Here is a 12,855-nt window from a genome sequence, read left to right as displayed (position 1 = left end):
TTTATCAAACTGTGTATTATGTACTTTATCTATTGCATTGATATACCACTCTGTTTCTTAGCTAGTACCAGCATGTTTTGATTATAACAGTGTGGTACTAAGTACTGCTAGGGTGCCTTTCTTCTCATTTTTTTCCCCATTACTTCCCTTGATATTTTTGTTCTTCGAGATGAATTTTGTTGTTTTTTTTTTTTTTCCTAGCTGTGTAAAATAATTTTTTGGTGGTTTAATTGGTGTGGTACTGAATAAGTAAATTATTTAGGTATCATTGGCCTATCCAAGAAAAATTAATATTTTTTCAGTTGTCTAGATCTGACTTTGTGTGAAGTGTTTTATGTTTGGTTTCATAAAATTCCTGAGTTTGTCTTGGCAATTAGACTCCCAAGTATTTTTATAAGATTTTGAGTCCTAAATTTTTTCTCCTTCCCTCTTTTCCTTCTCCACCCTTCCCAAGACAAAAAGCAATCTGATATAGGCTGTACATATATGATCGTGTTAAACATATTTCCATATTAGGCATGTTGTGAAAGAAAAATCAGATCAAAAGGGAAAAACTATGAGAAAGAAAAAACAACAAAAAAAGTGAAAATAGTATGTTTCAATCCTTATTCAGTCTTCATAATTCTTTCTTTGGATGTGGATGACATTTTCTATCACAAGTTTTTTGGAATTGTCTTGCATCACCATTGTTGAGAAGAGCAAAGTCTATCATAGTTGATCATCACACAATGTTGCTATTACTATGTACAATGTTCTGTTAGCTCTGCTCACTTCATTCAGCATCAGTCAACCTTTCCAGGTTTTTCTGAAATCAACCTACTTGTCATTTCTTGTAGAATAATAATTTCGTATACCACAGTTTGTTCAGCCATTGCCCAACTGATAAGCATCTTCTCCATTTCTAATGCCTTGCCACAACAAAAAGAACTGCTACAAACATTTTTGTACATGTGGATCTTTTTCCCTTTTTAAATGATCTCTTTGAGATACAGACCCAGTAGTGATAAATATTATTTTAAATGAAAACTCTATTTTTATCTCTTTCTGCTGAATTTTGTTGGTAATACAAAGACATGCTGATGGTTTATATGAATTTATTTCATATCCTGCAACTTTACTGAAGTTAATTTTTTCAATTATTTTTTTAGTGATTCTCTAGGATTCTCTGAGAATATTATCATCTGCAAATAGATTTGTTTCCTTATTGCCTATTCTAATTCCTTCCATTTCTTTTATTTATTTAATTGCCATAGCTAGCATTTATAGTACAATATTGAATAATCATGTTGATAAGGACATTCTTATTTATCCCTTATCTTATTAGAAAGACTTCTACAAATAATGTTGTTACAAATAATGCTTGCTGATAGGTTTAAATGGTATTAGTTATCATTTTAAGGAAACCTCTACTGATTCCTCTGCTTTCTAGCATTTTTAATAGAAATTAGTGTATTTTTTCAAAAGCCTTTTCTGAATCTATTATGATTTTTGTTGGCTTTATTATTGACTTAGGATCCATTATGCTGGATACTAAGTTTTTCTAATATTGAATCAGCTCTACATTCTTAGTATAAATCACACATGATTATAATGTATTATCTTTGGGATATATTGCTGCAATCTCCTAAAACTTTTGTTTAATCAATATTCATTAGAGAAATTGGTCTATAGTTTTTTTCTGTTTTTGTTCTTCCTGGTTTTGGTCTCAGTGACATATTCGTGTTGTAAAAGAAATTTGGTAGGACTCCTTCACTATTTTTCCAAATAGTATTGGAATTAATTGCTGTATAAATGTCTTGTGAATCTATCTAGTCCTGGGGATTTTTTTCTTAGGGAGATATTGATGCTTGTTCAGTTTTTTTCCTATTAATCTGAACAGTTTGTATTTTTGTGAATATTCATCTACTTCACTTAGATTGTTAGATTTCTTGACATATAATTGGACAAAATAGCCAATAATTGCTTGAATATCATCTTCTTCAGTGATGAATTCATCCTTTCCATTTTTTAAACTGATAATTTGATTTTTAGCAAAATAAATTTTTCTTCATCTCTTAATTTTGTTTTTGCTTTGTCTGAGATCACGATTGCTACCCCCCTTTATTTAACCTCAAATAAGCATTATAGATTTTGTTCCCATCCCCTTATATTTACTTTGTGTCTCTGTTTCAGTCATGTTTCTTATAAACAATGTGTTGTTGGATTCTGCTTATTAAACTATTCTGCTATCCACTTCCATTTTCTTCATGAATTCATTCCTTTCACAATCACAGTATGCTTACTGTGTATTTCCCTCATTTTGTTTTTAGTCTGTTTTTTATCCTTCTCTTTTTTTATCCTGTGTCTCCTCAAAATTTCTTTTGCTTCTGACCACTGCTTCCTTTAATCTACCCTCCTTTCTATCATCCTTCCCCTACTCTTTATTTTTTTCCCTTCTATTTTCTCTTAGGGTAAGATAGATTTCTAAGCTCAACTGAGTCATATAAGTCATTCCCTCTTTAAGGCAATTCTGATGAATTGAACTTAAGGTTCAAGTGTTTTCTGCCCCAAGCACAACATCTTGAACATAGATGCTTAAATATTTTAAAATTGAATTGAAAACTAGATAATTAAAATTGGTGAGTTTTACCTATTGTTGCTAATCAACTAGCAAGCTGACCTCACAACTTCATATTGTATTTACTAGACACTAATCAGTGACTTGGAATTTCCCAAAGTATATACTACAATGAATTAATTTAGATCACTGTTTATTTTTTCTCCCTTTTGAAGGTGCCCTTACGGAGTGTTATGATGAACTGGGAAACAGATACCAACTTCCAGTCTATTGCTTGGCCCCACCAATCAACATGATAGAAGAAAAGAGTGACATAGAGACTCTGGATATTCCTGATCCACCACCAAATTCTGGATATGAATGTCAACTCCGTTTACGCCTTTCCACAGGCAAAGACCTCAAACTTTTGGCTCGCAGTACAGACACAGTATACCACATGAAGAGGAGATTGAATGCAGTGGAAGGTGTGGAACCAAGTAGTCAGCGCTGGTTCTTTTCAGGCAGGCCACTCACTGACAAAATGAAACTGGAAGAATTGAAGATCCCAAAGGACTATGTAGTACAGGTTATTGTGAGCCAGCCTTTGCAAAATCCAACACCCGTGGAGAACTGAACCGGTTTTGTTTGCTGGTTTTCTCTTCTTTTGGTTTTTCCTCCTTTTATGGCGTGAAATTTATTTTCATTGCCCTTATTTACCCACAAGTGAATTTAGTTTTGAGGAATGACCAATGAAAAATTCCATCTGTGATGGAGAACTACACAAAAAATAAAACGCAAAGAGCCAGCCTTTGAGACTCATGTGATTGCCATTTCTAATGCAAGAGTCAACAAACAAAATAGATAACCATTTATTTAAAAAAACAAACCAACCAGAAACCCAACATAAATGGATATGTTTAAATGATTTGAACAATGAATAAAGCAGCCATCCATGAAGAACAGCACCTTTTGAATTTAGAATAAGTTTTTGTAAACAAACCAAATTAGACTATTTCAAAAAAATTCCTACTGCATAATATGCCTCCAAATGCGGCTTTTTTTTTTTAATTGGCAACAAAAGTGCAGTATTTATGGTGTTTTTTGATTTTAACTACTGTTATTCAAAACTCATCTATCAAGGGAAAAAAAATGGGAAAAATCGTCCCTAGCATTGTGTTTCAGCATTGCTTTCCCTTTTCTGTGTGTTGAAATTTTTTTATGTTCATACCAACTAATTTTGGTACCTTTTATCAAGCTGGTGGTAGGCAGGCTTATGCTGTTATTGACTTCTGGAGCACTAGGCAATAATTTAGTAAATACAGTAAAATCTCTTATATTGTACTTGATTCACAGTTCTTTTGTCTTCCTGCCTCTGGAAATGTCTACTGAATTATTGACCCCTGTTTCCATTTTTAGCTTCAGAAGGCCTGTTCTCTGAAACTACTCCTGACTGGGGGAGAAAAAAACACAAGCCTGTGGTCATGATGGCAGCTTGTGCTTCAAATGCACAACTGCTTTGGAATAAATGTATGGGTTTTTCCCTGTAGAACAATGTCAAAGGGCATCTTTGTTGAGAAAGAGAATCATCATAGGGCTAACCAGTCATTCTTCTGTGCACCCTGACTCAGACTCCATTTTAGGGCTGCATGGGCTGTATGGGGAACGGTGAACCAGATGTCCTCACAGGAGGATGGAATGATTCTCCCTTCTTCCTCTTCCTTGCATGAAGAATGTAAGAAATGCCCATTTTATTTGTGCCTAGGAGGAGAATTGTGCCTATTTTCATTCTAGTCATCAAATATCTTACATTTCTACAGTGCTTGACAATTTACAAAGCATTTTCCTTATTTTAACCTATTAGTGTAAAAGATTTCCTGACATTATTTAAACACCAGCACTAAAAACAGTTCATTGATTCATTGCTTCATATACTAGACATTGCATGCTTTTCTTGACTTTTTCCTACTTCATTAGTCATTATTTCTATCATGCTGGATGATAATTTTCCTTCATTGTACTTTCTTGGATAATGTATATATAAGGAAATATCTGGGAAATAACTAGGGACCAAAAAGGCTTTTGGTTCACTCTATGAAGTGTATTCTGGCCTCAGTTTAAACTGCCAGAAATTGAGATTATGGGTTTACTGATTCTGCAAATGGGAAAGGAGCCAAAATTAGCCAACATCCCATATTACTTCAAATCTGTGCTCCCCCCAAAAGAATAAAGGAAGGAGATAAAAGGTCAAAATTTCAGTCAATTCAGATGGTAAGCTTTATTAACAACAAAAATGGAAATTAATTTTAATTTACACTGAAAATAGTGTTTAAAATGATAGGATAACTAGACAGGAGATAGCTATAACTTATTTCTAACATGTTTCTTTAAAAAAGATGAACTGATTTCAGATCTCTCTTTTATTTAATTGCCTTAAGATTGTGGCTACAGTTCTCTCAGGTCTTCTCAAAGCCTGGAATTCAAGAGAAGTTTGAAGCATTATTTTCAAAAGTAGTTGTTAGGCAGTGGGAAATGGAGCCCAACATTTTGTTACTTTGATTAACACTTCTACAATCAAAGAATGCATCCTGTTTGTTCATTTGCATGTCACTGGAAACTTCAGTATCCCTTAGTTCTGGTGGTTGGGAGAAAGAAGTTCAGTTGTATTGCACTTCAGTACTTTTTTTTTTTTTTTTTTTAGTCATTCATGACAGTAGATAAAAGTAATTTTTCTCTCGAGGGATTGCAAGTTGATTGCAAGTTCTCTTGTGAATTTGTTTTGTTTTAAAGGAACTTTAATATTGAATAACAGTTCTTTGGGTATGATTAAAACAACCTGGCTGGGAAAATTTTTGGTGCTGTTTAATTGTAAATAGACTATTCTAATATTGGATCAAGCCTTGCATGTAGGGTTCTTTTTACTTTAAAAAATGTCCCCGTTTGTCTTGGCAGGTAGCTAAGAACTTTTAATCAGTTTTTGTTTTGTTGTTGTTGTTGCCATTATGGGTTTTTTTTAAGGGTTGTCTGCCTCATTCTAATGAGATGTTTTTCTTCTTGAAAATCTTAGTACGTAAAAATAATAAGTTCTTTATCAGAATTAGGTTATTCAGACCAATTCAGACTTGGGCACTTGTAATTTTGTATCATCTTTTTGTGTTCTAAGTGTATAATTTGTCTTGATTTCACTTTTCAAATACAATACCATTTTTCTTTTGAACATCATACTTTAAATGAAATTCATTTTTCAAATTTTATCTTGCTAATAGGCAGTGAGGCATTGTGATTAAAGATTTAGCCTTGCAGTCATCAAGACTTATGTTTGAGTCTCTTGACACATACTGCTAATTCTGCCCTGGGAAATTCTATAAAGGCTGATGTGTAGAGAGAGTTTCCTTAATAGAAGTTCCTGAACTGATGAAATCACAGCTTTAGTCCAAAAAAATCTTTGGAATCTTTCTTATGTAGGACCAGAAAAATGAATTAAAATTTTAAATCCTTTCTCTCCCTGCCAGAAACTAGCTAGGAATTTTGCAGAATTCATAAATATTGCAAAATTTCAAGCAAAACCTTCAGAGAAGCAAAACTGTTCTTGGTAATAAGAAAATTAATATTCTCACCAGCTGTATGTACTATTTATGTAGTATTTTCCTTAGCAGGTATAAGACACACACCTGGTTCTTCCTTATACTAGCTGTTGTGTTATTTTACATCACTTTTGCATTTTCCCATACCTATCAGAATTAAAGATCACTCAGCTGTAGTAGTTGAGGGCAGTATAATGTAATAATAGAACATTAGATTTGGAGTCAAAAGAACTGAACTTGAAATCTGGTTCTGCCTTTTATTACATTTGGGCTGGGGCAAATCATTAACTTTCTGGGCATTTTAGTTTTCAAATCTCTAAACTGAGAAAACAATTTAAATTATCCCTTAAATGCATTTTAATTTCTAAACTTATGATCCTGTGATATAAAAAATCTTAAGTGGGTGCCTTTCCCTAGTTTGCAAGATTTTGCTGAAATGAGAATTATACATAAATAAGGTATTTTAGGACCTTAAACATGTCTGCTCATATTTCTTAAATACCTTCTTGAATTGGTAATATCCAATTTTTTTTATAACTTCTGCATCCCATGACTTTCTGGTTCTCTGAGCTTTGCAGAAGCTCCCTGAATATCAGTTTTGCTTTTATTCCTGGGGTGGAGGTTATAGAGGCTTATTTCAACTCAGCACAAAGAAATAGAGGCTAGAATTGTCTAAAAGTAGAATGAGTTGCCTTGGGAATATGAGAGACTGGATGATGACCGTTTATTGGAAATGTGTATAGAGAAGGATTTCTTCTCAGATACAATTTGGACTAGATATCTGAGATTTCTTGAACTCTTGAAAGACTCAAGTTTTTGTTACAAAGCAAAAGTTTTAACATACATAGCTAAGTCTTCAGGTGATAATAGTTCATCAATATATGTTAATTTTTCAAAGACCTATTATTTTGTTGATGTGGGAATTTTCTCAAAACCAATAGATTATAACCTGTCTAAGATTTAAAGAATTGTTTGAAGTTGGAAGGTTAAACAATTTGCCAGTATTCATGCAGTGAGGTGTCAGAGATAGGGCATAAGCCCACTCTGGCTTTTGATTCTCTCCTCTATCTGCTACTTAACCAAATTCATGCATTTCTAATAATATGTTGCTTTTTTGCTGTACTATGTCTCCTTCCCAAACTTTTCCCCCTATAACAGTCAACAGAAGCAGAGTTTGAATAAAAAATTCAGTAATTAATTAAAGAATACAGGAAATTTGAGTGAGATATCCTAGATGTGTAACTGTTCCCTATAATCTTATCTTCTATTCATCCACTCCAAGAAATAATAAATCCCTTGTTTCTTGGGCTAAGGCATTTTAGGTACATACCAGCTTTTCAGATTATTTTGTTTTTGTGCAAATGAACAACAGATTTTAACCATAATTATTGCCATATATTATTTTTTTTTAAAATAACTTTTTATTGACAGAACCCATGCCAGGGTAATTTTTTACACCATTATCCCTTGCACTCACTTCTGTTCCGATTTTTCCCCTCTACCCCCTCCCCCAGATGGCAAGCAGTCCTATATATGTTAAATAGGTTACAGTAGATCTTGGATACAATAAATGTGTACAGAATGGAACATTTCTCTTGTTGCTCAGGGAGAATTGGATTTAGAAGGTATAAACCGGGAAGAAGAACAAAAATGCAAGGAGTTTACATTCATTTCCTAGTGTTCTTTCTTTGGGTGTAGCTGCTTCTGTCCATCCTTGATCAATTGAAACTAAGTTAGATCTTCTCTTTGTCGAGGAAATCCACTTCCATCAGGATACATCCTCATACAGTATCATTGTTGAGGTATATAATGATCTCCTGGTTCTGCTCAGTTCACTCAGCATCAGTTCATGTAAGTCTCTCCAAGCCTCTCTGTATTCATCCTGCTGGTCATTTCTTACAGAACAATAATATTCCATAACATTCACATACCACAATTTGCTCAACCGTTCTCCAATTGATGGGCATCCATTCATTTTCCAGCTTCTAGCCACTACAAACAGGGCTGCCACAAACATTTTTATTGCCATATATTCTTAATGGCTGTAATAATAGTTAATCTCATTTGATCTTCACAACTACTCAGTAAGATAGGTGCTATGATTATCCTAATTTTACATATGAATAAACAGACTAAGAGGTTATATGATTTGCTCAGTTACTGAGCAAATAAATGAATACAGCAGGATTCAAATGCAGTTATTTCTGACTCCAAACCCAATGTTCTCTAGATCCATGTGCCACCTACATGTGAAACTATCTCCAAATAACCCTATGAAGCTAGCTTGGTGGTAGATTATGTGTTTGTTGCCTTGAGGGTGAGTTTAGCTAAATTTGGAGAGAGTTGTTGCCAGATTGAACACAGAGCAATACATTTTTGATTTCCAAAGATCATCTAAGCCAGCATGGTATGGGATGGAGGTTGTAATTTGTAGAGGAAATACTCATACTAATAGTGAAGAGCTGCAAATAATTATCTACCTCCTAGTTATACAGAGCATCACCATATTACAGAAATATTTTAAGTGCCTTTTTGTGTATATTGCTGGGCGAGGCACTAAACTTGACTTTATATATAATCTGAAGGATTAGCCAACTGTACTTCTGAAGTGTGGAGAGCAAAATTGAAGAATATCCTTAGAAATCTTATAAATTCTTAAGGTTTTCATAATGCAGCTAAGAAAAAACTTCGAGAAAAGCTGAGGTAGATTAAGTTGGATGACTTTTCATTAAAAAAAATTTCAGACCCCAGTACACATTGCTAGTATAGGCTAATTGGCTTTTTAAAGATGAGTTTTGGTTTTATATATGTTTGAAATCTAGTGCTTAGAAAAGTGGGTTAAGGAGCATTGACAAACTTAAAGGAGAAGCCTCTTTTTGTTAGCAATATATTCTCAAAGTCTTTCCTAGTGAACACTATTTCCTAATAAGAAGGTACCTAGTAATTCCAGAAAAGAATGGACACTTCTGTTTTATGTAGCTTATTATTTTTGCCAAAATAAAAACTAGGAATTATTTGCTCATCTTTTTCTTCTTTTGACATTCTGAAAAGATGCTTTGCCTTAAGTGTGTTTAAGTAGCAGTTGCTTTGTAATAGTAATTGTAATTGGAGCTCAGTCAGTCAATTTCATTGATTATGGTCCTCAGGCCACTGGAAAGGAAAGCATTTTTGAGATTTTTCTCATGGTAGCCTCATCTTCTACCAATGTTCTTGGGTGGTGGGGAAGATCTGCAGTGGCAGCAATAGCATGAAGATCAAAATACCCTAGTGAAAGTGGGCTTATTTTAGGATTTTTGTGGAGAATCTCTTGAGTACTGTTACAGGCCAACTTGCTTTGATAATCCTCCAGCTATGCATCCTAAGTGACATTTAATTATAGCAGTACTAATAGATCTGTGACACTCCTTTCTTTCCCAAATTGGGGCATTTGCAGGACTGCTGAATTTGGTGTCAAAGGACCTGGATTTAAATCCCTGAAAAATCACTTCCCTAGAACTCATTTTTTTCATCTGTAATGTAAAGAGGTGAGACTAGATGACTCCAATGGTCCAGCTCTAAATATGTGATACTATGAGTTGAAGAAGACCTTCAATAGCCTAGGAGAACCCAAGTCTTAGGGTTTTTGTTTATTAATTTTTGATTGGAGCTTTATAGTGCGACCTTGGGGTGATTTGCAGGGTGAGAGGAACATAAAATTTGGACTGCTAAGAATGTATGTCTCCTAAGTGTAATTCTTTAGAGTATTCTAAGTATTCTTTAAGGGCAATGTTACAGATGTTTCACATTGTATTGAATATAATGCGTAGGATTATAAATTTCTATCTAGAGTGTCTGTTAATCTATGGTAAGCAATATTTTATATTGTAAGATAACCAATTTTAGTTTTTGATTTGGGAGGTTGGATTATGGAGAGGATAGTGAGTAAGCTAGGCACATGTCCGAACAAATTTTTAAGGCTCCCCTCACCTCTTTCAGCCCCCCAAACACAAACAGTACTATGGGAGGCAATAGTAAAAAAAGAGCAGTATAAAAAGTAGTAATCATGCTTTCTTGTTCCACTATGACTAAGAACTTTTTGACATTAAAAAGTGTTTCATTAGATTTTTAATTCTTATTGCAAAGACTAAACTTCACTTTGGAATGATTTTCTCATATGGAAAAACTTATGAATGACATGGGAAAAAAAGACTGGAAAACATCACACTTGTTACTTGAGCCAGATAGACCTGATGCTGATCACTACAGATACTGTAGTCCCCAGATCTATAGAGATAATCTAGTTTAGGTCAGTCTTGTATCTAAATGTCCAGAGTCTTTTTCAGTTGGAAAAGCTCCTATTTTAGCAGGCTTTACTGGAAAGAGATTAGATTTGGAGACAGGAGGATGTAGGTCCAGATACTGACTGTCAGTTGTGTGGCTTCTTATGTGGACCTTAGCGCTACGCACCATGGCTTCATTAATTGAAAGTGACAAGAGAATCTGTTCTCAAAAATCTGCCAAAGTCTTCTCTTATATCCATATGATTTAAATGTCCAATATTAGAAGCCACAGGATGCTGTAGGACAAAATTTCCATAACATTTTTGTGAGGCCCACAGAATCGTTGAATATTTAATGTCACTAGTCTGACCCATTTAACTTAAAGATTTGAAAAATGTAATCAATTGTGTCTCTGGGACATTTTGCCCTTCCACTGCTACAGGAAGGGAGATAGTCATGATTTTTCTCATTTCTTGATTGTTGAAAGTATTCTTGGCTTGCCTGATAAAGCATTGAGGTATTATTCATCTAGTATACCTGGCCTTCCTTCAGTCCATGCACTTAATGTTCTCTGAAGAATTTCTGTAGACGCTCTTCCAAATAGTAATTATTTTAACTAAAAAACCAAGGGAATTCTAAGCTCTGCTAAATGATACCACCCTCAAAAGTATAATCACTAATCACTAATCACTAAGTATGACATATTAAAAAGGGTTAAAAAAACTTTGTAGGCAGATCAAAATTCTGGCTGCTCTTTTTTTCTTTTTAATATGCCTGCAAAAGTGTCCGTGAAAAACCCTAGTTTTGGAGTCAGTAACTCTGGGTTATCACCACTCTATGTCACCCTGGTTTAATCATCTAATCTTCATCATCTTTTGCCTCTGGAATGTGAGATGGTTGGACAAGATGGTCACCAGTGTCTCTTTCAGCAATAAATTCTGCTACCCTTAGCCTAGTCCTATTTCCTCTGAGAACATAACTTGCATTCTTTAGGTCTAAAGAGATCTTTGTTACTTTGTAGAGGAGTAAAGGATATTTAAAAGGAATACAAAGCAGCTAACCACCTGGTCCTCTTCATACATATAAAGCACTCACTTGGATCTAGCTCCTGATGAGATTCAGTTTGGTTTTGTAATCTTACTGTGGCTATTCTCATAGACTTTATACTCTAGTTCCTGAGATGTTACTTGCTGTAGCAGCTGAAGGCAGCAATCCTTAACGGCTTTGGAAAATCTTAATTATTCATAAGATTATTTACTTGAAGTTGCATTATCCTTGGCAGCTGTTGCATATTCCTTCTCATTCTTATTGTGTACCACCCTCCAGAAGTAGATAACTTGTAACATTGGCTTTGCCTATTGAATCCTCAAGTAGAATTAGGGGGGGAAAAACTAAATTGCCTGGGAAGGCCTGGTAATGAACTCCTGTTTGTAGCTAGAGCTGAAGCTTATACTTCCCCCCCTGCAAGGCACAATGGAAGGTGAATTAGATTTGGAAGTTAGAAAATCTGGATTTAAAAGACAACCCAGAGTAAAAAGGGACCTGAGAAGCCATTCAGTTCAGTGCATCTTTGAATAGCTATGCCCTCCCCTTCCCAACAAGTGAAGAGCTTCCAAATACCTCTAGTAAGAGGGAACCCATTAATTCCTGAAGCAGCATAATTCCACTTTTGGATAGCACTGATTGTTAGGAAGTTTTTCCTTACATTGATCTTGAATTGACCTTTCTTTAACTTGTTCACATTGCTCTGGCAAGCAGGATACATCTAATCTTTTTTCCACATAATAGCTCTTCAGAGCTCTTCAGACTCTTGAAAACTTGTCATATTGTCCCCTGTAGACTTTTTTAGGCTAAATATTCCTAGTTCCTTTAATCCTTATAAGGCATAATCTCAAATTCCCTCAATATGCCTGTCTCAGCTGGATATACTTTTGGTTAGACCTTGAGTAAGTGGGGAGGAATTGAGATTTTGCTGTAGGACACCTGAAGGTGCAAATAGTATGGCAATAGATATTGTAACAATGGTTTTATAAAATTGTACAATTTTAAAATTTGTTACATTTGTAATATGTTGCAACATTCTGATAAGTTTTTGGTTTTTTTTTTTTTGAGTCACATAGAAACTTTTTTAAGAATACTGAATTAACCCAAGAAATTTACAGGTGGTGAGATTCCCCTCTATACTAAGGAATCCTTTTCTGGATTGGTCCAACCTTATTCCTCCTTAAGTTGATTTTGTTTGTTTTTTACCTGCAGTGACCTGGTGATGTTCTGAGGTTTCCCTTCTCATCTTAATTCTGTTATAGTCTCCTCACTTATCACTGATGTGAAATTATGTTTACTGTGGCTTGACAAAGACACCAGAATTGCTACTTATGACTATGTTTTACCTTGTGAATGTCCTTCCTAAAATGTATCCAGTAGTGAATACAGTACTCCAACTGTGGTTCAACCAAGGAAGAATACAATATTAGAAGTT

General features: G+C 34.5%; 1 protein-coding gene across 3 annotated transcripts in view; it reads left to right on the top strand.

Moving 5' to 3' along the window:
- UBTD2 (ubiquitin domain containing 2) overlaps positions 1-3,882 on the top strand; it is a 55,671-nt gene extending 51,789 nt beyond the window's left edge. For all 3 annotated transcript variants that reach the window (XM_031953668.1, XM_031953670.1, XM_031953669.1), the window contains exon 3: positions 2,773-3,882. In XM_031953668.1, coding sequence (XP_031809528.1) covers positions 2,773-3,170 — 398 coding nt within the window. In that variant the 3' untranslated portion in view covers positions 3,171-3,882. The remainder of the gene's footprint in view (positions 1-2,772) is intronic.
- Positions 3,883-12,855: the final 8,973 nt, after the last annotated feature.

The sequence above is a fragment of the Sarcophilus harrisii genome, chromosome 2, assembly GCF_902635505.1.
Source record: "Sarcophilus harrisii chromosome 2, mSarHar1.11, whole genome shotgun sequence".
In the NCBI taxonomy this organism is placed as follows: Eukaryota; Metazoa; Chordata; class Mammalia; order Dasyuromorphia; family Dasyuridae; genus Sarcophilus; species Sarcophilus harrisii.
This window is presented reverse-complemented; position numbering and strand designations above follow the sequence as displayed.